This window comes from Lissotriton helveticus, chromosome 11 (genome assembly GCF_964261635.1).
Source record: "Lissotriton helveticus chromosome 11, aLisHel1.1, whole genome shotgun sequence".
Classification (NCBI taxonomy): Eukaryota; Metazoa; Chordata; class Amphibia; order Caudata; family Salamandridae; genus Lissotriton; species Lissotriton helveticus.
In genome coordinates this window covers 189589016-189614854 of record NC_136072.1, presented here as the reverse complement: position 1 = coordinate 189614854, position 25839 = coordinate 189589016, and the positions used below count along the sequence as shown (strand labels likewise).

Here is a 25839-nt window from a genome sequence, read left to right as displayed (position 1 = left end):
TGTGCCGAAGTGTCACCTGTGTCACTCTCAGAAGCTCCTCTTCATCGGAGCGGTTCTAGACTCGACGCAGTTTCGGGTTTATCCTCCCGAACAGCGGGTTCGGGATATTCAGGCTCTGATTCCGATCTTTCAGCCGTTATCCCGAGTCTCGGTCAGGTTGACGCTGCGGCTTCTGGGGCTAATAACCTCCTGCATCTTTCTGGTGTATCACGCCAGATGGCGGATATGGGCTCTGCAGTGGGACCTGAGGTTTCAGTGGGCCCAGCATCAGGGCAACTTGTCCCACCATGTCTTGATCTCGGAGAGCACTGCAAGACAGTTGAAGTGGTGGCTTGCGGAACGCGATTGGGTCAGCGGCAGATCCCTACCCCAGCCGGAGCACGTAGTTGTGACGGACGCGTCCCTCCAGGGCTTGGAGGGCCACGTGAGAGAAGCAGAGATCAGCGGCCTCTGGTCTCCGGCGGAGTCCCGGCTCCACATCAACCTTCTGTGTCTGCGGGCGAACCGGCTTGCGCCTCTGTCCGGGCGAGTGTAGAGCAGGTGTTCACGGACAACACCACCGCCATGTGGTACTCCAACAAACAGGGCAGGGTGGGGTTGTGGACCCTATGCCAGGAGGCTCTGCGCCTCTGGAAGTGGCTGGAACACCAGGGAGTGCCCCTGATGGTTCAACACCTGGCAGGTTCCCTGAACGCCAGGGCCGACTAACTCAGCCGTCGGTGCATGATGGATCACGAATGGCGTCTGAACTTGGACGTGTCACAAGGTCTCTTTCAGCATTGGGGAGAGCCTTGGTTAGATCTATTCGCCACAGAAGAGAACGCGCAATGTCATCAGTTCTGCGCGTTGGAATTTCCAAGGCGGCATTCACTCTGAGACGCTTTTCGTCCTGAGTGAAGTTGCGGTCTGTTTTACGCCTTTCCGCCAATACCACTTCTGCCCAGAGTGCTGAAGATCAGGCGCGACCGGGCCCAAGTCATCCTTGTGGCTCCGGACTGGGCACGAAGATACTGGTATCCCGAGCTACTCAGCATATCAGTCGATCCCCCGATTAGTCTGCCTCTTCAGGAGGACCTTCTGTCGCAGCAGCAGGGGATGGTCCTCCACCCAAACCTTTCCAGCCTCCACCTCCATGCGTCGAGATTGAGTGGCGACAGTTGAGGCCATTTGACTTGCCTCCTGAAGTCTGTGATGTTGTTCTGGCAGCCAGGCGTCCCTCCACAAAATCGGTATACGCCTGCAGGTAGAACAAATTTGTGGCATGGTGCACAGCAAAGGCTGTGGATCCACTCTCTGCCCCTCTTTTTGAGGTTCTCCTCTTTCTTCTTTCTCTTGCCCAGCAGGGCTCTGCTCTGGGCACAATCAAGGGCTACCTCTCTCATTTCCGCCTTCTTAAGACTTCCTGATCAGCCCTCTTTGTTCAAGTCCCCTGTTGTAAATAGGTTCTTGAAGGGCATCACTCTTATGTTCCCCCCTGTTCCTTTCGTGATGCCTCAGTGGGACTTGAACCTTGTTTTGACTTATCTGATGTGCGCTCCCTTTGACCCACTTCATAACTGTCCTCTTCGTCTTCTGACACTTAAGACTGCATTCCTGGTTGCCATCACCTCTGCCAGGAGAGTGAGTGAACTTTAGGCCCTTTATTCACAACCTCCTTTCCTTTCTGTCCATCCGGACAAAGTTGTGTTGCGGATGCGACCTTCTTTCCTGCCCAAGGTAGTCACAGCCTTTCACATCGGGCAGTCCGTCACCTTGTCCACCTACTTTCCGCCTCCGCATTCCTCGAAAGAGGAAGAGAGGCTCCACCGTCTGGACCCAAAACGTGCGCTCTCGTACTATCTGGATTGCACACGCCACTTCCGGGTAGATGACCAACTCTTTGTTGGTTACGTGGGTGCTAAGAAGGGACGGGCGGTGCACAAACGGACCATTTCCCGATGGGTCGTCTTGTGCATCAAGGCTTGTTATTCACTTATTAAAAAGGAGCCTCCTGTGGGGCTACGTGCCCATTCCACTTGGGCCACGGCGGCTACTACTGCCCTGGGTCGGGGAGTCCCCTTGCAGGACATCTGTCAGGCAGCTACGTGGGCCTCGCTGCACACGTTCGAAAGACACTACTGCCTGGACAGCCAAGTCCGGAGAGATGGCATTTTTCGGTCATTCCGTTCTCCAGGACTTTCTGGTGTGATCATTAGTTCGCAGACCCACCTCCGGGATTGGTATTGCTGGGGTATCTATTCTAAGGTAAGGAATCTAATACTAACCTGTTTCTTTCAGATGCACAAGTTATCTACCTTCGGTAACGATATATCAGTAAGAAACAGTAGTTAGTATTAGATTCCTTACCGCCCCACCCATCCTCCCCGTTCTGCGAACTGATATCTAGGGTTAAGGTCATCCCCTTTCAGGGCCCTTGTTTCATGGCACCAGTATTGGTTTTTATCATGGCTCTGCGTTTCTGGCGCAGAAAAGCTGTGTATAAAAACTGACGTCATAGTGCGAGGGCGGCGTCTAAGTAATCTGACGGCGCCAACGACGACGGACGCGCAGGGGTACTGCTACGCAAAATTTTCCAGATCCAGTCTGACGCCTGGGGATATTCTAAGGTAAGGAATCTAATACGAACAACTGTTTCTTACAGATATATCGTTACCGAAGGTAAGTAACTTGTGCTTTACCACAGTTCAGCCAAGAAGTGGCCCTGATGCTGGGGATGCAAAGTGCTGAAGAGATGCGTGGAGTGTTCCTGGAGCCGCCTTGATGTCCATGATCCGTGATGGGTCGTCTCCGGCCTCGGTACTCTATCTCCCATGATGCACCAGTGGAGGCCAGTGCAGGTTCAGACACCACTGGTAACTTGTTACAGCAGTCTGAGTGATTACTTGTAGGTAAGTGGATCTTTCGTTTTGGGAGACCTGTGTACACTCACTGTGGTCATAGGCCCAACAGATTTGAAGGCACCTACTGAGGGTCAGAACGGTCATCCTGCAGACACTTTGGTGTCCAGTGGCGTTTGGGCGTTGTTGAGCTCCCACGGTATGCTGGTTTTCATTGCTTTTGGGGGTGCTGAAGTTTTACAGGAGACTAGCCAATTGGCATTGGTGGCACTTCTGTCCCGGCGTAAGTGGAACTTCTAGTAAGTTAGCTATGCCAATCGGTGGTTAGCCAATTGCATGTACACTTTAGTTGGGGGTCAATGCGCATGCATTTGGGCCTGGTAGCAGGGCCTAGTGCATTGGAGTAGAAAAAACAACCGAATCAGTCCAAAGTTTAGGGCGTGAGCTGAGTATACAAAAAGATGCACTACCTACAGGTAACTAATGGCAGATAAATGCCGGCTATTTCCATTTTTTCTTTTTTTAACTGGATTTTTTATTTCAACAATGTTTTCGTGTAAACCATGAGCAATCTAACCAAATGACCCTTTGCTGGATTTGGATTTTGACCTAGTTTTCAAAATTCTGTAGTTTCACAGGTTCACCTTTCACCCATGTTTTTCACACTGGTTTCCTTCACAAACTGTGGAAGAAAAGTTACAAAGTGTTATGTGCAAATTGCACCAAACCTCAAAAAAGGACTCCGTAATGGTGCAAACAAAAACCTCTGCAGCTAAGAGGTTATGGGTCCAGTTTAAATAATAAAACACAAAAGTGGTTTTATCAAGGGAACAAAAGACCATACTGCAGTGTTTGACATGGGGGGAATAATTTTAAAATAACTAGTGGGTTCTAAAATTAAGGGTGGTTTTTAAAAGGCAAAATATTGTCATTTGTCATAACATAAATCTGATAAACCTTGTTTAGATGTTTGTGGTAAGCTATATTTTAACATCTCAATGTTTTTCTTATCAGGGTGACTTGGGAGCCATTGATGAGAAATATGATGTAGCGATCTCTTCATCTTGCGGTGCCTTGGATCACATTGTTGTTGATACTATTGACACCGCGCAAGAGTGTGTTAATTTTTTGAAGAAGCAGAATATTGGAGTAGCAACATTCATTGGTTTAGACAAGGTAAATATGCTTGAATTGCCTCATCCTGCACCTTTTATTAAAACTTTGATCTTCACACATCTGGATTGGACTACTATATTGTGGTATATTTAAATGTCCTCAGTCATCACAATACTGAACACTGAATTGCTGAGTTATTTGTTAACAGTCGAGCGGATGGAGTTTTTTTTTACAGCTCTCCCGGTCACCTCTTAAATTGTAGTTGCTTGATCATGTGATCATTAATGTTCATAAACATATCAATTTTCCACTTGCCTATGTGTGGTATCCTGTAGCACTATCATTTGTAACAATATTTTAAAATCTGTGTATTTTAAAGGCAAAGCTTTGTGTTTAAACCCCATTTACCACAAGCCACCTTTGCTACATAATCAGTATACAAATGAATTGGATAATAATTTGTATCAGTGAAAAAGTATTGAACTGTCACTATAAATAAGTAGGCTACTTCTTTGTGCAAAACTGTAAAATGTGAACTTATATTCTACATAGTAGAATCTTCAATGATGGTTATAAATGCTTTAATAATTTCATTTTGGGGGTCTTGTAAAGCACATGGCTACCCAAACACGGGCTTCCCAGTGCTAACCGGCGACCTAAGAGATGAGGAAGCTAAATTCAGGAGAACCAATAAGTTTTCAGTTGCTTCCTAAAGCTGAGAAAATTATTAGATCTTTATTCTAGCGGACGAGTTCCAGAGCCTGGGGGGCCAGGTAGGCAAAGGTGCGCCCTCCGCTTCTGGCTTATTATTGATAAATGGCAGCCTAGTCGTGTAGCAGATTTTGTGAGTACAGGCAGCATCATCTAAATGGATTTTTAAATCTCCCAGGAGGGTAAAGTTCAAGGACTGTAGAAAGAAATGATATCCGGGATATGCTGCTGGAAATCCGCAGCCGGCCCCATAGCCTGTAGAGTAGAAGCCACGAGAATGTGAAGGAATGCAAGAGTAAGAAAATGGCAAACTCACATCCTATTAGTTATCTGGTCTGTTTTGCTCACCAATATTCTGCTCTCCATCCCGCATATATGAACTACAGAGCACTTTTCATAAGTATATTGCCTTGTATATAAGCGCAGGGTGGCAGTGTCATATGATAAACATCCCTTGGTGTCCTCTCAAAGGTGATATCTGATAGACATCCAGCCGCAGATTCCTTAACTTAGAATATCCCCAGGCGTTCGACTGGACCCGTAAATATTTTGCTGCAGCAACCCTGCGCGCCGGGGACTGCGCCACACGACCCCACCCTGACGTCCACGTACGTGACATCAGTGAGGTCATTCAAGTCCTTTCCGGCGAGCTGACATCAGTTTCCTTCTTTTCCGCGTGCAATGCGGATCCGGAGTGATCGGTTCCTATGGTCTGTTGTCAGATCTCCTTTTCGACGCTTCACATCTGAAAGAGACACGTTAGTGATAGATTCTTTACCTTAGAATATCCCCAGGCGTCAGACTGGATCTGGAAACTTTTGCTAGCAGTACCCCTGCGCATCAGTAGGTGGCATCCTCTGATGCGGACGAGGGGGACAGAGGGATCTTCCCCTGCGGCTCCCTTGGAGCCTGGGAGTCCTGCGGCCTACCCACCTTACCCGGGTCCGTCGGCGACTCCCGAACAGGTGCAAGAGTTTCTTGCCACCATGGACCACCTTTTTAGGCCTCTGGCTCCTGCCGCGTGCCTTCGGGCCCCGCAGTGCAGTGTTCAGATCCTGTTGCCCCGTCGGTGGTTCCAGCTTCAGTGCCACAGGATCCTACGCCGTTGGCTCCAGCGCTTCAGGCCCCAGCGCTGCCCTCGCCTCCAGCGCCGCAGTGGGTGCCGTTCGTTCCGCCCTTGCCCCGGTATCAGGACCATTTCATTCCTTCCTTGGGATCCGCATTGGGAGACTGCGTCGGCCCGACCCCGGCCGGCGCCATTCACAGCGCCTTTTCAAACACCGTTTGTCCCTTCTCAGGCTCTGGCTCTGCCGGCACCGGAGGTGGAGGATGATTGGGAGGGGTCCAAGGACTCTCTTGCCCGTCAGTGTGACTCCGAGCAGGATTAGGTGGATGATCTGGAGGACGCAGGCGACCTCGATGTCTCTTCTGATCCTGGGTTTGCCTCTCCGCCTACGATGGAGGAATGCGCTTCCTACACATGGTGCTCTGTTGGACTGCTGAGGTCCTCAACGTCGACCTTCCTTCGGTGACCCTCAAAACTAACCTCACCGAGGTGCTCCAGATGGAGTCTACTTGGTCCGAGCCGCTGCTTCCCTTCAATGACGCCCTCACCGACGTCCTGTTGGGCACTTGGTCGCGGCCGACCACGGGGGCCTCTGTGGATAAGAATGTCAGCAGGTTTCACTGCCCGGCGCCTGGTGACCCTGCCTTTCTCACCACTCATCCGATACCTGAGAGTCTGGTAATCCAAGCCTCGACATCGCATAGTGCCTTTCCCACGGCTCCGCCGGATAAGGACTCTTAAGACGCTGGAACAGTTCAGTAAGAGGTTGTTCTCTCCAGCCAGCTTGGGGCTGCGGTCGGTGAACACCGCCTGCTTATTAGGCCGCTATTCCCACGCGTTGTGGGATATCATTGTTCAGGTGTTTCCTCAGTGTACTGAGGAAGTTCAGGCTTTTCTTTCCCAAGCGGTTGGTGAGGGTCAGGATGCGGCTTAGTTTTCCATTCGGAGTGGTTTGGACACCGCTGACTCGTTGGGCAGGGCAATTTCTAAGACTGTGGCGCAGCGTCGCCACGCCTGACTGCGCTCTACTGGGTTCTAGCCCGATGTCCAGAGCTCGCTCATGGACATCCCCTTTGATGGCACTCGCCTGTTTGGCGATGAGGCCGGCAGTGCACTCGAGCGTTTCAAGGACTTGCGTGCCACGGCCAAATCCTCGGGTCTTTCTGTTAAGAGCCCGTCTACTCCTGGTTTCTGTTCCTTTCGTGGCCACGGCAGGTGCACCCTGGCATGTTCCTTCAGCAAGCCTGTGCAAAACCAGCCTCTGCACGGCTTCCATAGGTGAGGGTCTGAGAATCAGCGTGGGGGTCAGTCCAACTCCGCCCCGCTGCTTCTACCTCCAAACCTTTCTTATACGAACTTTGTGCCGCACCCCACACCGGTGGGTGCCAGGATCCTCCTCCACTGGCGCAATATCACATCGGACAAGTGGGTAATGGATATCATCCGCGGGGGTTACTCCTTTCCCTCCAGCCATGCCACCTCGGTGCCACCGCATGTCGGGGGATCACTTGGTGCTTCTCCAGCAGGAAGTCACAACCCTCTTGGCCAATGGTACCATCGGGTGCATTCCCGGGCAGGAAGTAGGGAGTGGTGTTATTCCCTCTACTTTCTGCTCCCTAAGAAGGTCAAGGGGGGCGGGGTCTGCACCCCATCTTGGACCTCCGGAACGTCAATCGCTTCCTCCGGAAGGAGAAATTCAAAATGCTGACTCTAGCTCAGGTCCTGGCTACCCTGGAGACTGGATGGTAGCGTTTGACATCCCCGTCCGGCGTTACCTGTGGTTCATGGTAGGCCGGGAGCATCTTCAGTTTGCCGTGCTCCCCTTCGGCCTTTCCAGCTCCCCTCGGGTGTTCACGAAGGTGATGGAGGTGGTCGCAGCTCACCTGCTCAGGTCGGGGGGTCTCGGTCTTCCCTTACCTCGACGACTGGTAGTTGAAGGCGGGCTCTCCCCAGGCGGTCGTCAACCACCTTCAAACTATGGCCCATCTCCTGCATTTGCTTGGGTTCTCCATCAACGTGCCGAAGTCACACCAGAGTCCCTTTCAAAAACTCACCTTCATCGCTGCGGTTCTGGATTTGACGCTGTTTCGGGTTTATCCTTCCGAACAGCTAGTCTGGGATATTCAAGCTATGATTCCGATCTTTTAGCCTCTGTCCCAGGTTTGTCAGGATGACCCTCTGGCTTCTGGGCCTGATATCCTGCTGGTGACAAATGCCAGATGGCATATGCGGGCTCTGAAGTTCCAGGTCACGCAGCATCAGGGCAACCTGTCCGATCATGTCCATATCTCGGAGGGCACTGCACGACAATTGCAGTGGTAGCTCACGAATCGCGATCGGGTCGATGGCAGATCCCTCTCCCTTCCCCAACCGGAGCTCACAGTGGTGACTGATGCGTCCCTCCTAGGATTGGGAGGCCACTTGGGAGAGGCGGAGATCAGAAGCCTTTTGTCTCCAGCAGAAACCCGGCTCCTCATCAACCTTTTGGAGCTTCGGGCGATCCGACTTGCACTGAAGGCATGCCTTCCCTCTGTCTGGGGAAGTGTGGTTCACGGACAACACCACTCCCATGTGGTATTGCAACAAACCGGCTGGGGTGGGGTCCTGGACCCTATGTCAGGAGGCTCTGCGCCTCTGGACATGGCTGGAACATCAAGGCATTTCCCTGGTGGTTCAACACCTGGCAGGTTCTCTGACCGCCAGGGTGAACAAACTCAGCTGCCGGTGCTTGATGGATCACGAATGGCTTTTGAACTCTGATTTGGTGCAAGGTCTCTTTCTGCAGTGGGGAGAGCCTTGGTTAGAACTATTCGCCACCGAAGAGAACGCGCAGTGTCAGTTCTGCACGTTGGAATTTCCAAGGCAACACTTTTCGTCGCAAGTGGCGTGGCAGTCTGTTGTACGCCTTTCCGCCTATACCACTTCTGCCCAGAGTGCTGAAGAAGATTCGGCACGGCTGGGACCAAGTCATCCTTGTGGCTCCAGATTGGTTACAAAGATACTGGTATCCCAAGCTCCTCAGCATGGCGATCGATCAGACTTCCTCTACGGGAGGATCTTCTGAGCAGCAGCAGGGGACGGTCCTCCACCCGAACCTGTCCAGCCTCCACCTCCATGCATGGAAATTGAGCGGCGACAGTTGACAGCTTTCGATCTTCCTCCCGAAGTCTGTGATGTCATTCTAGTAGCCAGGCATCCCTCCACTACGGTATACGCCTGCAGGTTGAACAAGTTTGTGTCATTGTTCACAGCAAAGGCTGTTGATCCCCTTTCTGCACCTTTTTCAGAAGTTCTTCTGTTCTTCTTTCTATGGCCCGGCAGGGCTCTGCTCTGGGCACTATCAAAGGTTCTTTCGGCTATATCCGCCTTTTTTACAGCTTCCAAATCAGCCTTTTCTTTTTAAATCCCCAGTGAACCATTTCCTGAAAGGTATTACGCACTGGTTTCCTCCTGTGCCGTTTATAATGCCTCAGTGGGACCTAAACCTTGTCTTGACCTATCTGATGTGTGTGAGAAAGTGAGTTTCTGTTGCAGTACCCCCCCCCACTTTTTGCCTGATACCTGATGCACTTTTTCCTTGGTGTGCCCTGGGTCCCTGCCAATCAGGTACCCCGGGCATGTGTTCCTTCCCTAAAACTGTGTTAAAACTAAAACCTGATTGGTATCTCTGGCCACCTGTCAGCATCTAGTAAATGGCACCCTAGGTACCCAGGTCATGGTGACCAGTGAAGTCCCCTGAGGGCTGCAGCACTTATTGTGCCACCCTTAGGGCCCCTGTACCCTGGCACCCACACACTGCCTTTGCAGGCTGAGTGCCTAAGTACAGAACTAAACAGAGTCAACATGGCATACATGTGTGCCATGCCCACAAACCCACTACCCTGGCATACATCAGTTTTGCAGCATGAATCTTTCTGGATTCACTATGCTGTGCATTATTCCGCGGTCGAGGGCGAGCGGGACAAACCTATGAACTATCGTTTGATCGCTCTACTGGATGCGGTTGGAAAAGTTTTTGCTAAATGCCTTTTACTACTAATTGAAGATTGGGTGGAGGCAAATAATATTTTACCTTTGGAACAGACTGCGTTTCGTAAAAAACATGGTACACTTGATAATTTGACTGCCCTCCAAGTGATTACGGACAAATATGTGTGAATCCGGGGAGGTGGGGTATACGCAGCATTTATAGACTTCTCCACGGCGTTTGACAAGGTGGATCGCCCAACGCTATGGAGAAAGCTTGCTGTAATGGGTATGCCGCCCCATCTACTGGAACTTGTAAGATCCCTTCATTCGAATACCTGGTGTAAGGTGCTACAAGGTGGAGAAAGGGGTCTTTCTCAGTCCATTCCATCTTTAAATGGGTTAAAACAGGGATGCCTATTGGCCCCCATGTTGTTTTCTCTGTATACTGCGGACCTTCCTGCTTCTATTGCTGCAGGTATTGGTTTAGCCCCGGTGGTTGGAGGATCATCCATCTCTGTTCTTATGTATGCGGATGATATCCTCATTTTAGATCTAACTCCCAAGGGCTTATCTAATCGCCTACATGCTTTACACTTATTTGCAGAGGAACATTTCATGAAGATTAACGTTTCCAAAAGCAAAGTCATGTGTATCACTGGAAGGAAAAAATGTAAATCTGCAGATTTTCGATGGGCTATTGGTGGTCAGAGACTAGAGGTGGTCAAAAATTACCCCTTTTTAGGTAAAATAATCTCGGCAAACCTAAGTGAAAGACCTCATATTGAACATAACTCTCGTAAGGCACTGTCACATGGTATGGGGTTATGTTCGCTATATTCTGCTACAGGGAAAAGACACTTTGCTCGTTTTCTGGAAGTGTATAATGCAAAAATCCCTGCCACTCTGCTTTATGGATTAGAATTGGTGGAATTAAAAAATTGGGGTTTTTTGCAGTTAATGGAGGGAAAGGTTTTGAGAAGAATTTCTTCTTTTAATACAGCTTGCTCCGTGTCCACATGTAGGCTGGAATTTGGCCTTAGGAGCTGTTGGGTACAGGGGTTGATTGCCCTAGTAAGATGGGTGGCCTGTTTGGCCAGAGGTGATGTGGGTACCTTACGGGCATATATAAAAAAGGAACTACTGGGTAATTTAAATGAGTTATTATTAGTAAAAAATTTCAGAATAGCTGTGAAATTGCTAGAGTTGGAGGAAAATACTTTGTTTTTACTTTCTCCTTCTCAATTAAAATCTAAGCTGAAATATGCATCGTGGGAACTCTGCTTTAAATTGGATATAATTGCACAAAATGGAAAGAAGGGTGGTGAACTTCTTCTAAATTTGTACGCAATAAAGCAGGCACAGCAGTATGTCTCTTGGAATATCCCACATCGAGTACGAAGGCTATGGTTCCTCCTGCGACATGATTTACTTCCTTTAAATTCTCTTTTAGCGAAGTGGTATGGAACATCCCCCATATGCAACTTTTGTAATAAGGCAGTTCAAGACCGAAATCATGTTTTGTTTATTTGCCCTATATTACGCCCATTTCGTTCTAAATGGTTGAGACCTATTTGCCTACAATTGGGAATTCTTAATGTAAATACTTTTTTTCATGCCCTCTATTGTCGACCCAATAAAGTTTTGCTTCAAAATTTTTAACTTTTTTAGGAGTTTTTTTAGATATTTATTAATGAAATTTGTAGTGATAATTTCTGGATTCCCTGGTTTGTGTTCATGTGGTCTCTTTTTGATTCCTTTTTCCTCTCCTTTTGTTCATCACTGTATATTATTTTCGAAGATGTTGTTGTTTTATTATATGATTGTTATATGTGGCCCTCGTTTGAGAGCCGAAAACATATCAATAAAAACTTGAAACTTATTCCGCTTTTTGTGGTTGGGTCCAGAATCCTAGTCTTTTCTTTGGGTTTTTTTTGTGGTTTTTTTTGTAGCCCAGGTGGGCGTCGGCGTCTCATCTCTTGGTGTATTTCCGGTGACGTCGGCCCGCTTCATGCGGAAGCTCTCACTCTTGGGCGCCATCTTCAGATTCTTTTTTCCACGGTTGGGTCTGGACCGTTCCCGAAAGGGCTCCAGACATTTTTGGAGAAAGAAGTAGAAAAATATGCATTTCTGGACGAAAAGGATATTAAAAGACTACAGGAGACTACATCATCGAAGAGGACGACGAAGGAGAAGATCTTCCAGAACTTCGACGTCCATCGGAGAATGCACGATCAGGGGGCCCCCTGAACGCATGAGATGGACAACACTCCCTTCAAATTCTGCCATAACTGCCACCACAAGTACGCGTAGAAGGACCAGCACCCGGTTTGCAACCTTTGCCTACCGGTCGACCACGAGAGCAGGGACTGCAACGCCTGCTCCGTCTTCACGCCGAAGACTCTTCGAGCGAGACAGAGGATAGCCAACGCCAGCATGCAGTGCAAAGGCCAGCCACCGTCCCTTCGGGACCTGGGGCTATCATCTGAAGAAGGACAATGCCGCCGCTGAAGAAGACAGCTACACGGTCGTAGAGACCGATAATACGAAGACTCCGTACAAGGTAAGAGACTCTACGGCCCCTAAACACCCGAGAGACTGAGTCTCGAAATAACGAGGGCAAGGCCTCGAAAGCACCGACGCCGAAAACTTCGGCGCCCGCAGCTACACCCAGGCCTAGTGGACCCTCTGAGAAGGAGTCCCCGGCGCCGAAAGCTGGTGAACAGCAAAAGACGTCAAAAAACCTCCCCGAAAAGGAGCGTTCGACGCCGAGGGAGAAAGACCCGAAGACCACTTCGGCCCTGGCAAAGGACCCGAAAGCCAGCTCAGCTCCGAAACCTTTGACGCCGAAGATCGGCTCGGCGCAGAGCTATCCACCAAAAAGACCTGCCGAACCATTCGACGCAGAACACGCGGCCGAAATGGAGAAAAAGACGGTTTGAGGCCGAGATGGAAAACATCCTGCAGCGAAAGAAAGAATTCGACGCCAGGATGAAAGACTTCATGATCCCGACGAAACCTAAGGCACAGGTAGTCGAGATAACGGAGGAGGAGGACTACGACGTCGAAGGACAGTCGGGAAGCGTCGAGGCATTCGACGAACAAGAAGATGAGGAGGCCTCCTACTACGTTTATGAAGGGGACGACGACCGCAGGACGCTCCTCTGGTCTGCATCCTTGGAGACTCAGGAGATAGACTGGCAAGACGTTGACACCGAGAGCCCGGAGGAGTACGTCGACAGGTATCCCTCGAGGCCCTCGCCACCGGAGGACATTGGGGTCTACAACAAAGTCTTCAGGAATGCCGCTTCAGTTTCCAAGTAAAACTCGACGAGGAGAAGCAGAAGGCAGACTTCCTTCTAGAGACACCGCTTCCCACTCAAACAAGGAGCCAGTACCTGCCCATGCTCGAGAGCGTCATGGCTCAGGGGAAGGAGGCTTTCAAGGAGCCTGCAACCTGCAAAGCAGTCACTCACAGGACGGAGAAAAAATATAAGCATTCCTCTAAAGTTACACCCTACATTCAGGGCATGGTCTCGGCAGACTCCATCATCGCGGCCATTGCAAGGAAAAGGGCCAATGTGCCTACTACTTCTGGGCCACCTCCAGACAAGGAAAGCAAGAGGATGGACCTCGTGGGGAGAAGAATTGAACGGAATGTCTCAATGCACTGGCGCATGGCAAATTCCAACGTGCTGCTCAACAGACACATGTACCAGATCATGGATGAGCTGGGCCAGTTAGTGAAGAACATGCCTCAGGAACTCAAGCAAAGAGCTGAACACCTGGTCGAGGAGGGGAAGAATGTGGCAAATTCTTGCCTCAAAACTGCCCTGGACGGAGCAGACACCTCCAGCAGACTCATGATGATGGGCATCACGGCAAGGAGACAAGCCTGGCTCAAGATTTCAGGCTTCAAGCCGGAAGTGCAACACAGCATCCTGAACACCCCGTTCAACTGAGAAACATTGTTCGGGGCTCCAGTTGATGAGATACTCAGCCAAATGAAAAAGGATAACGAGACTGCAAGATGGGGGCATTGCAGTTCAGAGGTACTAAAAGAGGCATCCCGTCACGAAGACCTAACGGGAGGGGAGGAAACCAGCCAGGAACATCACACCAGGCGTTCCAACAAACCCACCAGGCAGACACCCAGACACAGCAGGGTCAACAAAAGCAGTCCTGGCAGTACCAGCCAAGAGGCCAGTCCTTTCGTGGGAGAGGAAATGGATGTGGACAAAATAAGAGAGGTGGACAACAACCCACCTCTATTTTATTTATTTTTTAAATTGTTTTTTTTATATTAACCTTTACACAGTTTATCAAGTTACAACACACATTGTAAAAGAATACACTTAATTTCTTTAAACACTCTACTTATCAACATCATTTCCATCATAATCATCTGTTAAAGCACAGTACATCATAATATACAATCTTCTTCAACTGTATCCTATCCTATCCCACACCGCCAATCTGCTATTGGTTTCCAAATACGCAGCCCTCTTTCCCTTCCCCTCCTACCTTTCCTTGCATAAATTGGCTTTTCCATATTATATGAGGACAGTAAGTTAGCCAACCATACTTGTAGTGTCGGGGGGTTAGGGTCTAGCCAGGCCCTAGCAATGCACAGTCTATATACTGCCATAGCCAAGAAAACAAACTCTTGGTGCTCCCCTTCTTCTGGTACTATTCCTAGGAGTATGTGCACTGGCTTAAGTTTCAACTTGATCTTGAGTGAAATCTCCATGAAATGTTCCAGGTTTCGTAGCAATGTATGTAGCTGTGGGCATAGCGCGAACATATGTATTATGTCCGCCTCTCCTGAATTACAGCGCGGACATGTTATACCCTCTGTCCCTCCCCATTTCGCTATTGTGGAAAAGTAAATTTTGCCATGTTCTGTGTCCCTACGTGTCCCCCATCTTATGTTATGTGTGCATGATTAATATGCATATGTATTCCCCATGTTCGATTAAATACGCAATTACAGTTGTGTCCATCCCTAGTATGCCAGTTCCCAGTTCTCGTGAATACTACGAATATCAGGCCTATGTAAAGTTACGTTGCCACGTTTCTCAGTGTGCACGTTATTTCATTGAAAAGTCCCCGTTTCTAGGCCTCAAAAGGGCCCGGACACCAGATTCAGCTCCTGTCTCCTGAACCCTCGCTGAGGAGCGATACAGCCCCCACCTGTATCCTCGACCCTTCACTTACTTCCTGCCTCGCAGTGCCCGGCTCGGCCTGGCTCTGCCTACGAGTCTGCCAAGAGTATGTTATGATTCTAGTTATCAGTTCAGCCCTCCTTCTCTGCATTCCTAAGCTACTGAATCGCATCAATAGTTTCCGTCATTGTCTAGCCTTTACGTCTCCATGTAGGAGAAATACTGTATTAATGGTCATTTAATATTCCTCAACACGCACTACATGTAGAATAATGCATGCTCCAGTCTGAGTCTGTTAGCCTCTCCCCTCCTGACTCTTAGTTTATATCAACATGTCCTCTAAACATTAGATACTAGATAGGGTTTAGGTACATGTCGCCCTGACTCTCCAGACTTCAGTCTCTGCTCCTAGCGCAGAGTTCATAGCCCCCAGCTTCTCCTAGTAACACGTCATTGTCAGTTTGCGCGCACCATTAGGTTAGAGGTCCCGGCTCCTTAGGTAGCCCCCTCCATGTTTCCGCCCCATTTATGACATATTCTGTTACGTTTACATCACATGTCCATATATACGCCTCTTGTTACACCCACTTTCACCCTTATCTTTCGCGACCGCTATTGACCACACCCACTGCTCCGCCTATCATATGTACTGTAATGCAACTGTTTTAGTATATATGCTTGTACATTGTTATAAAAGTTAGCGCGCTCATTCCCTGTCCCCCCTGCAGGGCCCTGCCATCCTGTTCCCGTGCAGGTTGTCCTGTTCCTGTCCTTTATGCTGTATTAAACCTGCAAACTCCTACTACCTCGAATCTTGACTCTTATTTATTGAGCTATCTGTTATTGCTATGTCCAGTCAAACCTAGATCCGGTATTATTTATTTATATACCACACTATCCTTGCTGGTGTGTAATATAGGGAATATATAGTTTTGTAATGCTGCGACTGCAAAGACGCAGAACACAGCACTGTACGCCCTAAGTCCAAGGAGTCCTGGAACCACCCTAGTTCCCCTTCCAACTTTTCTGCCCATTTTTCACTATGTTTATCCAAGTCATCCTGCATACCACACACAAAACTGGCGTATAGACTTCTTATTGAGCAATCCCCCCCTAGTCTTATTTTTTCCATTATCTCTACTTTATTGTAGCCAACCGACCCACCTTGCTTATTTCCTAAGAAGCTCCTAATTTGTAGATACTTGAAAAAATCCTTATTGTTCAAACCAAACTTAGTACACAACTCCAAAAAAGTGACTATGCCCTGGACCCCCCAAAAATCTCCAATGCTTATTACCCCCTTTTGCATCCACCTTTCCATTGTTCTATCTCCAAACACCTCGTCTGGAAATGACCTATTTTTGAACAATCTTGTATATCGGTTGAACCTTCCTAGCCTCACTTTTTTCATATATGCCGTCCATACCTTAACTCCTGCCTCAACCGTCTTATATCTAGTCCTTTTAAAACGCCCATATTCCACACAAGCCAAGAAGCAATTTTCCACCTCTTCACCTAGTACGGCCTTATAAATTCTAGCAGAACCCTCTCTTACCCTTGGATCTTCTCCCCCCCTATTAAGCCTTGCATATATTGAATGGCCGCAGCCCAGTAATACAATTTGAAATCAGGCGCGCCCCAGCCACCTCTTTCTCTGGGGAGTGTCATGTACCGATAAGCCCTGCGCGTTTTGCCATGGGCCCAAATAAATGTATTGAGAATTCTCTCCAGTGCTAAAAACCATTTTGTTTAAAAAAAATAATGAAATTGCCCTAAACAAATACAAAAATCTTGGGAGTATCAACATTTTTATCACATTTGTACATCCCACCAAGGACAAGTGTAAATTATTAAGTCGTTCTAAATCTAATTTTACCTTCGCCAGTAGGGGAACCACATTATTCTGTACTACTACTTCCAGATCCGCAGATATCTCTACCCCCAAATAGACAGCTGATTTTACCTCTCTTGGATCTACACTATTTTGTTCATTTTGCACATATTGGTTACTCACTATTTGAGTCTTGGTTTTGTTTAAGCTATACCCAGAGACTTTTCCAAAAGATTCGGCCTCCCTTTCTACTTCCACCATCGCCTCCTCTGGATATGGGGTTAAAATAGCCACGTCATCCGCGTATGCCAGTGTTTTCACTTCAGACCCATTCAGACTCATCCTACCAATACCATCATTCGATTCAAGCCGACGCAGAAAAGGATCCAAATACAGCGCAAATAGGAGAGGAGACGACGGGCAGCCCTGCCTCGTTCCTCTTTCAATCTTGACTCCTTCTGAGTGCCCCCTACACACCCTAATTCTAGCCGTAGGGTTTTTATACAGTGTCTGCATTGCTTTATTGTATTTATTGCCAATGCCGTTCCACCTCAATACCTCCCACAAATACTCCCAGGAGACTCTATCAAAAGCCTTCTCGGCATCTAAGAAGATTGCTGCCATAGAGTCTCCTGGGATACTAGCTGCATCAAAGAATGTTAAAACCTGCCTTGTATGTTGTGTGGTCCCCTTGCCTGGTATGAACCCGTGTTGGGAGTTAACAACTAGTTTTTCAATAACTCCTGCCAACCTTCTAGCCAAAATTTTAGAGTAAATTTTTACATCCGCATTCATTAGCGTTATTGGTCGATAAGATCCTGGTTGGTTTGCAGGTTTCCCTTTTTTGAGGATCACCACTATATCTGCCCCCCCCCAGGAGTTAGGAATTGCTTCCCCTAGTTGTGCCTTACTCATAACATCAAACATATCCTTACCTAACAGGTCGAAGAAAACTTTATAAAATTCCACAGGTAGCTGGTCAGGACCTGCAGCCTTTCCAGAGGGAAGAAGATTTAGTGCCTCTATGAGCTCCTCTTCCTTAAAAGGTTGCTCTAACTCCTCCTTACTTTCTAAAGAAATACCCACTGGGGCCACCCCTCTCAAATATCTCTACTTCTTGAGAATTCCCCTCTGTATCTTCTTTATATAATGATGCATAAAACTGCCTGAAAATTTTCCGAATCCCATCTGCCCCTACTACTCGGTTTCCATATTGATCTATCATCTCCAAAATATCAGCCGCAGCCGCTCGCTGCCTGGTACGTGCAGCCAGTAGATGCCCTACTTTTTCGCTAAATTCATATATCCCCTCTTTTTTAGCCAGATATTCCCCCACCGTCTTAGTTAACATATACTCAGAGGCTTCTGCCTTAAGTGACACCATTTCCAATAATAATGGCTCCAGAGACAGTTGTTGATGTATCGCTTCTCCCAGTTCCCTCTCTGCATCAAGAAGTTTCGTGTTCAATTCCATCATCCTATTTTTTTCCTTTGCTCTTGTAGCTAACACGTAACTCAGGGTCTCCCCTCTTACCCCAGCCTTAAAGGCGTCCCAAACCATTCCCGAGCTAGCGGTACCCCTGTTAATATCCCAGTAGCCTCTAATCCAGGATCCCATGCGTTCTTTGTATCCCTCCTCCTGCAATAGTGCCCTTTCAAATGTCCACTCCCTTTTTTCCCTCCTGCCTAATCCTATTTTGATTGTTAAAACCAGAGGGCTATGATCTGAGATTAAGCGGGGGTACTTTTCTATTGCAGTTGCGTTAATGAGGGATCCAGAAATTAGAAAGTAGTCCAACCTAACCATCACTTTATGAGGGGCAGAATAGAATGTGCTGCCATCCATAGCTGGGTGCAGCTCTATCCAGGGATCAAACAAGGAATTGTTGCTAACCAGGTCACATAGTGCCCTATAAGTTCTTTTTTTTTCTCCCTGAGTAAGGAGTCCCTGACTGTAGTATAGGATTCCTAAAATCATGTATATTCAGAACTCCACAATTGGTTCAGGCCAGCTTGCGAGCTCCGAGTCTAAGTATTGAAGTACCTCAGGGTCATCTTGCGTTGAGCCATATATAGTTACCAGAGTGAACTTCTCACCCCTAAAAGTCAAATCCAGCATGACCCAACGCCCCCACTCATCTTCCTGTTTTTTGTTTACTACCACATCCCTGATCTTCCCTAGGATCGCGACCCCTCTATTCCTTGTAGCTTGTTTTGAATTAGCTAAAACAGTAAATCCTAGTTGTCCTAAAAGATAGGCTTGTGCCACCTCTATATGAGTCTCTTGTAGGCATACTACATCCAGATGTAGCCCCCCCCCCCCCCCCCCCCCCCAGCAACACCGCCACTCTATTTCTCTTATTGGAATCATTTAACCCACACACATTAATACTCGCAATTCTACAGTTCATTGCAAATTTTCATGTTTCCAAGGCGTCTTCCCCAGTCACTTAGTACAGCATTCAGAAAGATATAATCTATAATTCCTGCATATCTAGTATCCATTGCAAATTTTATATACCACATACCAAGTGTACTCACAAACAACATAAAAGTAAAAAGTATAGTGTGCTTAAACATTTCAGAAAAGTTAACCAATTTTTTTCCCCTTTTGACCCCCCTTTTGACCTCCCTTACCCTTCCCACCCCAACAAGACCCCCCCCCCCCCCCATTTTCTGGCAAATAGGTCAATAAGACCTATGTGTGGCCGCTTTGGATAGTGCTAATCGCACCCTCCTCCCACCCGGGATCCTGCCAACTCGTAATAAACCCTTAGTTGGATGTCATCTAAACAATGTTAAATTATTCTGTTACCCCCCCCTTTTGAGTTTTTAACTCGTCTAGAAACTGTTGAGCCTTAATCTCCGACAAGAAAAATCTTGTTCTTCCCATCGTTACCACCTTAAGCTTTGCTGGGAAGAGGAGGTATGCTTCTGAACCCTGTGCTTGTAAGGGCGCTATCATTTGCCTTAGCCTCCACCTTCTCTCCACTGTGGCGTGGCAAAAATCGGGCCTGGCAAAAAAGGTGACGCCCTCTGTTGTGCGCCGTTTGTCAGGTCTAGCTTTCTCGATAATTTCTTCCCTTAGGAGGTAGTTTCCTATATTTACAAGGATCGCCCGGGGTAGGTTCCCCTGCCCCCTCCCCCCCTCCTTGACCTTTCTTCAATGTGAAGGGGAATCTGTGTGCTCTCTGTATCTCTTTTTCCCATTGCCAGTCGGACTCGGGAAATGCACCCTTTAATAAGCTAACCACAAAGCGTCTTGTATCTTGCCCCTCGAGCCCTTCCGCCACACCCAGGATTCTAACGTTATTTCGTCTCTGGCGATTTTCAAAATCTTAGTTTCCACTGGAAGTCCTCGGAGAGTTTTTCCTGGGTGGTTTGGAAGGTTTGCCAACTCCCGACATCGTCCTCCAGCTTGCCTGTACGTTCCTCTACCTCCGTAACTCTGTCTGCAATCTCGTCGTATAGCTTATTCATCTTCCTCATTGTGTTCTGTATTTTTTTTGAAGCCTGCCTCGCTCTCCGGCTCTCTGTCCTTGCTTCTGTTTGAATTTGCTTTAAAGTGCTGAGCAGAATATCCAAAGGAGCTGATTGCGCTGTAGCCTCAGGAGGCATTTCCCTCGTGTTGTTCTCTTCAGAATAGGTTAAAGAGGTAGCCCAATAATCCCATGTTAATCGGTTGCCAGCCCCAGATGGTGTCTCAGTGTGGCGCCTGCTTAACATTGATAATCTTTTCAGTTTTTTTCTAGTCGTGTCTTTGCCAGAGGTACTTGATCCTGAGCTTGCACGCTCATCTGAACTACCCTCGGTAGTTTGGTCTGTTTCAGTACCCTCATTAGGTGAAAAAAACTCTCTCTCTGTTGAGGGTCCTTCCCCAGTCATATTTAGGCTCTCTTCACAGTATTTTTTATTGCTGGTTATGTTTTTTCCCACCAGGCTTGCATCACTCCCCCACGTTTTGTCAGAATTCTGGCCCAAGCCCAGCTCAGTTTCCATCAGCATTATGGCTCCCAACATATCTGATTTACCTATTGGGCCTCTCCTCATCTCACCTTCTGGAGTTGCTGTATTTTCAACTGATCCTGGCGCAGAGCTCCTCCTGCTAAGGGCGCTTGCCTGCTCTGTTAGCGGCTCAGTGCTTGCTGCAGTGGTAACATCGATGTTTTTGTCGTCCGAGGCTAGGCTGGGGGGTTGCTTAGCAACCCTGCGTTCGACGCTCCCTGCGCCTTCAGCGTCCTCGCGGGTGCTCCCGACGGCTTCAGAGACACTGCCGGTTACAGGCATACCGCTACTGCCGCTGCTCGCGTTCCCCTCGCTACAACCAGGGATCTTAGGAGAAAAGACTCCCACTAAGGTAGACTGCCGCAGTGGTGGCTCTTTATTTTTACTTTTATCTCTGTCTTTGTCTTTTTCCGATGCCTTCGCAAAGTCTGTATCACTCAGACGCTTCATTTCCCCGTCCGCCCTGACCGCCTGGAGTGTTTACTTTTCCCCGCGGCACCGGCTTCTTTCTCGGAAGGGGGACAATGTTTTTCCGCACTGCGCCTGAAGAGCGCGGAGGGCCATTCATGTTAAGCGCCTTCTCGTTCAGCCCCGCTGTGACGGCAGACTTTTCCAAAGCTTGAACCGCCTGTCCTTTCTCTTTGCCTTGTCCTTTCTCCGGCTTTGGGGGTCGCATTTTTGCCGTCTTTTGCTGGGGCCTTATCCAGCCCGCTTCTTTGAAAAAAGTTTTTACTGCCACTTGTGCCAGGCTCCAGGTGTCTCTCTGCTCCCAAGACGCGAACCACTTCCTTGATCTTTTGACAAATTTACTGAGAGTATCGCCGTCAGTGTTGAGACTCCTCAATCCGGTAAGAAAGCTCGCCAGGACCCAGTTTGTAAATGACATCAGGGTTTACTTGTTGTTACATCCCGGTGTCCCGATGTCCCGGTGTTACACCCCGGTGTGGGAGAGGAGGTTAGTGCGACCGCTCAGCACTGTCCAGCCGCGGCCATCTTGCCGTTAATACAACAACCCACCTCTAAGTGACTTAAGCAAGCTCCATGTGCTCACCAAAGCAAAAACTCCCAGGGTGGAGCACAAACAAAACAGACAGGAGTTAAAGGAACTAAACACATGCCAGCATGTAAGACCAGTGGGAGGAAGACTAAAGCATTTCTTCCAGGAGTGGAAGAGAATTACTTCAGACAAATGGGTTCTCAAGATCATACAGTTCGGGTACTGCATAGAGTTGGAAGGGAAACCAACAAACCGAAAACAAAAAAGACCACTAGCAAAGAAAGAGCTAGAGCACCTTCAAGAAGAAGCAAGAGAGCTCCTGCAGAAGCAGGCCATAGAACCAGTGCCTTACAGAGAAAAGAACAGGGGTGTGTACTCCACGTACTCCCTGGTACCAAAGGTAGACGAAACGATGAGACCCATCCTGGAACTAAGATTCTTGAACAAATTCATAAGAACGCAAAAGTTCAAAATGACCTCCCTGCAAGAGGTAATTCCTCAATTGCAAGGCAGGGACTTCATGGTCACCATAGACCTCAAGGATGCCTACCTGCACATCCCAATGAACAGAGGGCACCAGCATCTGCTCAGATTCACCATCGGAGAAGACCACTACCAGTTCATAACCCTGGCGTTTGGCCTCAAATCGGCACCAAGGGTCTTCACAAAGTGCCTCGCAACAGTCTCAGCACACCTACGAAGGGAAGGAATACACATATACCCTTACCTGGACGACTGGCTAATAAAAGCACGCTCATACGAAACGTGCAAGCAGCACGCACGGAGAGTGACGAGCACGCTGATGAACCTGTGTTTCTCCATCCACTGGAGGAAATCCTCACTGGAACCAGAACAAGTAAAAATCTTCCTGGGAGCACAGATCGACACCTTACAGAGCAAGGTGGTCCCCAGCGAGAAGTGATCGAGAGCGCTGGTGAAGGAGACGCAGCTCTACCGGAAGGGGCAAGCTCGGACAGTGAGAACAGCGAGCAAGATCATGGGCATGATGGCATCATGCGTACACCTAGTGCCAAATGTACGGTTTCACATGAGACCTTTACAGGAATGGCTACAGGAGCAAGGGTCACAAGCTACAGGTCGTTGGGAGAATCTAGTGGTTGTAACGCACTCAGTGCAGAAAGAAATGGCATGGCGGAACATGAGGAACATACAAGGGGAAAGCCTCTGGTGCCACCAACGCCAACTGTGACCATCACCACAGACGCATCCCAGAAGGGATGGGGCGCTCACATGGAGAAACTCAGCGGTCAAACACATCAATTACCTGCAGTTGAAGACAGTTTTCCCAGCGTTGAAAGCCTTCCAGACAAAACTGTACAAGCAAACAGTGTTGATTCAGACGGACAACACAACAGCGATGTTCTACATCAACAAGCAGGGTGGGACACAATCAGCCCCGCTTTCAAGGCTAGCACAGGAGATATGGAGATGGGCTATCCCACTCAACATAGACCTGTTAGCCATACATCTACCAGGGAAGGACAATGTGGAGGCAGATTGGCTCAGCAGACAGACATCGGCATCCCACGAGTGGGAGCTCCATGCACAAGAAACAAGGATGTTGTTCGACAGGTGGGGACTCTGTCGATGGACCTATTTGCAACACATCAAAATGCCGAAACTTCACATCCAGGCAGCCCGGGGAGGGGTCCCTGGGGAATGCTCTATGGATAGACTGTTCCAGGACATTTGCTTACGCTTTTCCCCTAATACTGCTGATGCACAAGGTACTCAGCAAGTGCAGAACGAGCAACATGACCCTGATACTGGTCGCACCGCAGTGGGCCAGGCAGACATGGTACTCAAAGATCTTGGAGATGACAGTGTGCACCCCACAGATTCGGGAGAAGAAAGGACCTACTCTCCATGCAAAACGGAGAGGTGCTGCACCCAGAGCCAGAGAGCCTGAGCCTAGTAGCATGGCTCCTGAAGACATAGAGTTTGCGCATTTGAAACTGCCAGAAAGCACCCTGAGGGTACTTCGGGAGGCACGAAGGCCCAGCACACGGAAGTGCTATGTATCATAATGGAAGCGATTTACATTGTGGTGCAGGAGAGAAAAGCTACACAATAAGATGCAGAGGGACTCGACAGTGCTAAAGTACCTCACGCACCTGCTCGACAAGAACCTAAGCTCATCCTTATTAAGAGTTCACTTAGCAGCGATAGTCGCTTACACAAGGGGAGAAACGTGCAAGAGTTTCTTCACATCACAAGTCATTAAGAGATTCTTGGAGGGAGCAAAAAGGATCGCACCACCAAAGAGGGTGCTGCCACCTCCATGGAACCTTAACGGAGTCCTAACGGAACTCATGAAAGAGCCTTTCGAGCCACTTCACAAGGCCTCCCTAGAAATGCTGACCATGAAAACAGCTTTCCTGGTAGCAATCACCTCACTACGCAGAGTGAGCGAGCTACAGGCACTAACGCTGCAAGAACCCTGCATCCAGATACACAACGATAGGGTAGTGATGAGAACGGACCCACACTTCATGCCAAAGGTGGTGTCAAGGTTCCACATGAACCAGACTATACAAATACCAAGTTTCTTCCAAACACCAGCCACTAGCGCTGAACGGGCTCTGCACATCCTAGACGCTAGAAGGGCAGTCATGCACTACATTGAGAGAACAAAAGGACACAGGAAAACAAAACCGTTCTTTGTGTCCTTCGCTAACCGTTTCATGGGAAACCAGTAACTAAAGGAACCATTGCACGATGGATCGCTCAAACAATACAGTTCTGCCACAAGCGAGCAGGACAGGAACTAGCAGAGGGGACACGCGCCCACTCTACCAGGAAGAAGGGAGCTACAATAGCCTTCCTAACTAACACACCCATTCAGGACAAATGCCTGGCGGCAACATGGGCTTCAGTGCACACGTTCACGAAGCACTACTGTGTGGATATACAGATGAACAAGGAAGCACAAGTCGGACAAAAGGTGCTTCAACACATATTCAATAACCAACGCTCATCTTCCACCCAGCCGCCACAAACATGAGAAACCGCTACAAAGTCTATGCGCAGCATAGTGAATCCAGAAAGATTCACGCTGCAAACCAAATAGTTTCTTACCTGTCGGTGTAGTTTTGCAGCTTGAAGATCTTTCTGGATTCACTAGCGAACCCACCCACCTCTGCCAGAAAGATGAGGCTGGAGAAAAAAGGTGGTTAGAAACAGAGACAATACTGAAACAAGACGCCTTAAAGGTTAAAGCGGTGAATAACTTAGTGGAACATTGCCATAACTTCGGTAACAGAACAAACACGAAAAAAAGAATCTGAAGATGGCGCCCAAGAGTGGGAGCTTCCGCAGGAAGCGGGCCGATGTCACCAGAAATACACCAAGAGGTGAGACGCCGACACCCACCTAGGCTACAAAAAAGAAAAGACTACGATTCCGGACCCAACCACAAGACCGCGGAATAATGCACAGCATAGTGAATCCAGAAAGATCTTCAAGCTGCAAAACTACACCGACAGGTAAGAAACTATTCGTTATCCCTCTAGCTGGGTGAGGGCACAGGTGCATGAGCCCTGTGTCCTGGCACTGTAAGTGCAGTGATGCCATTAAGAGTATATGGTGCTGGGAGGTCGACATTACGAACTCCACAGCACCGTAATGGCTACACTGAAGACTGACAAGTTTGGTATCAAACTTCTCAGCACATTAAATCCACACTGATGCCAGTGTCGGATTTAATGAGAAATGCACCACAGAGGGCATCTTAGAGATGCCCCCTGAATCCTATCCACAGTCCACGTCAGTCTATACACACTGTACCTTATTCTTGTCCAGTATATACAGAGACATTTTCTCACAATGTGCGGTCCCTTCGAGCCCCTTCATTCCTGTCCTTTGCGTCTTCTCACTCTCAAAACGGCTTTCCTGGTAGCTATCACCTCTACCAGAAGAGTGAGTGAGCTTCAGGCTATTTCTTCAAAACCTCCTTTCCTTTGTTTATCCGGACAAGGTGGTTTTAAGGACCCGTCCTTCTTTCTTGCCGCAGGTTGTCACGCCCTTCCACATTGGGCAGACCATATTTTTGCCTACCTTCTTTCCACCTCCTTCAAGGGAGGATTGAGGCTCCACCGTCTGGACCCAAAACGGGCGCTCGCATT

The 25839-nt window shown here is 48.5% G+C and overlaps 1 protein-coding gene across 2 annotated transcripts in view; it reads left to right on the top strand.

Annotated features, from left to right (window-relative positions):
* SMC4 (structural maintenance of chromosomes 4) overlaps nucleotides 1-25839 on the top strand; it is a 630932-nt gene that overhangs the window by 261203 nt on the left and 343890 nt on the right. For both annotated transcript variants that reach the window (XM_078666858.1, XM_078666857.1), the window contains one exon: nucleotides 3852-4013. In XM_078666858.1, the coding sequence (XP_078522984.1) occupies nucleotides 3852-4013 (162 nt within the window). The remainder of the gene's footprint in view (nucleotides 1-3851; nucleotides 4014-25839) is intronic.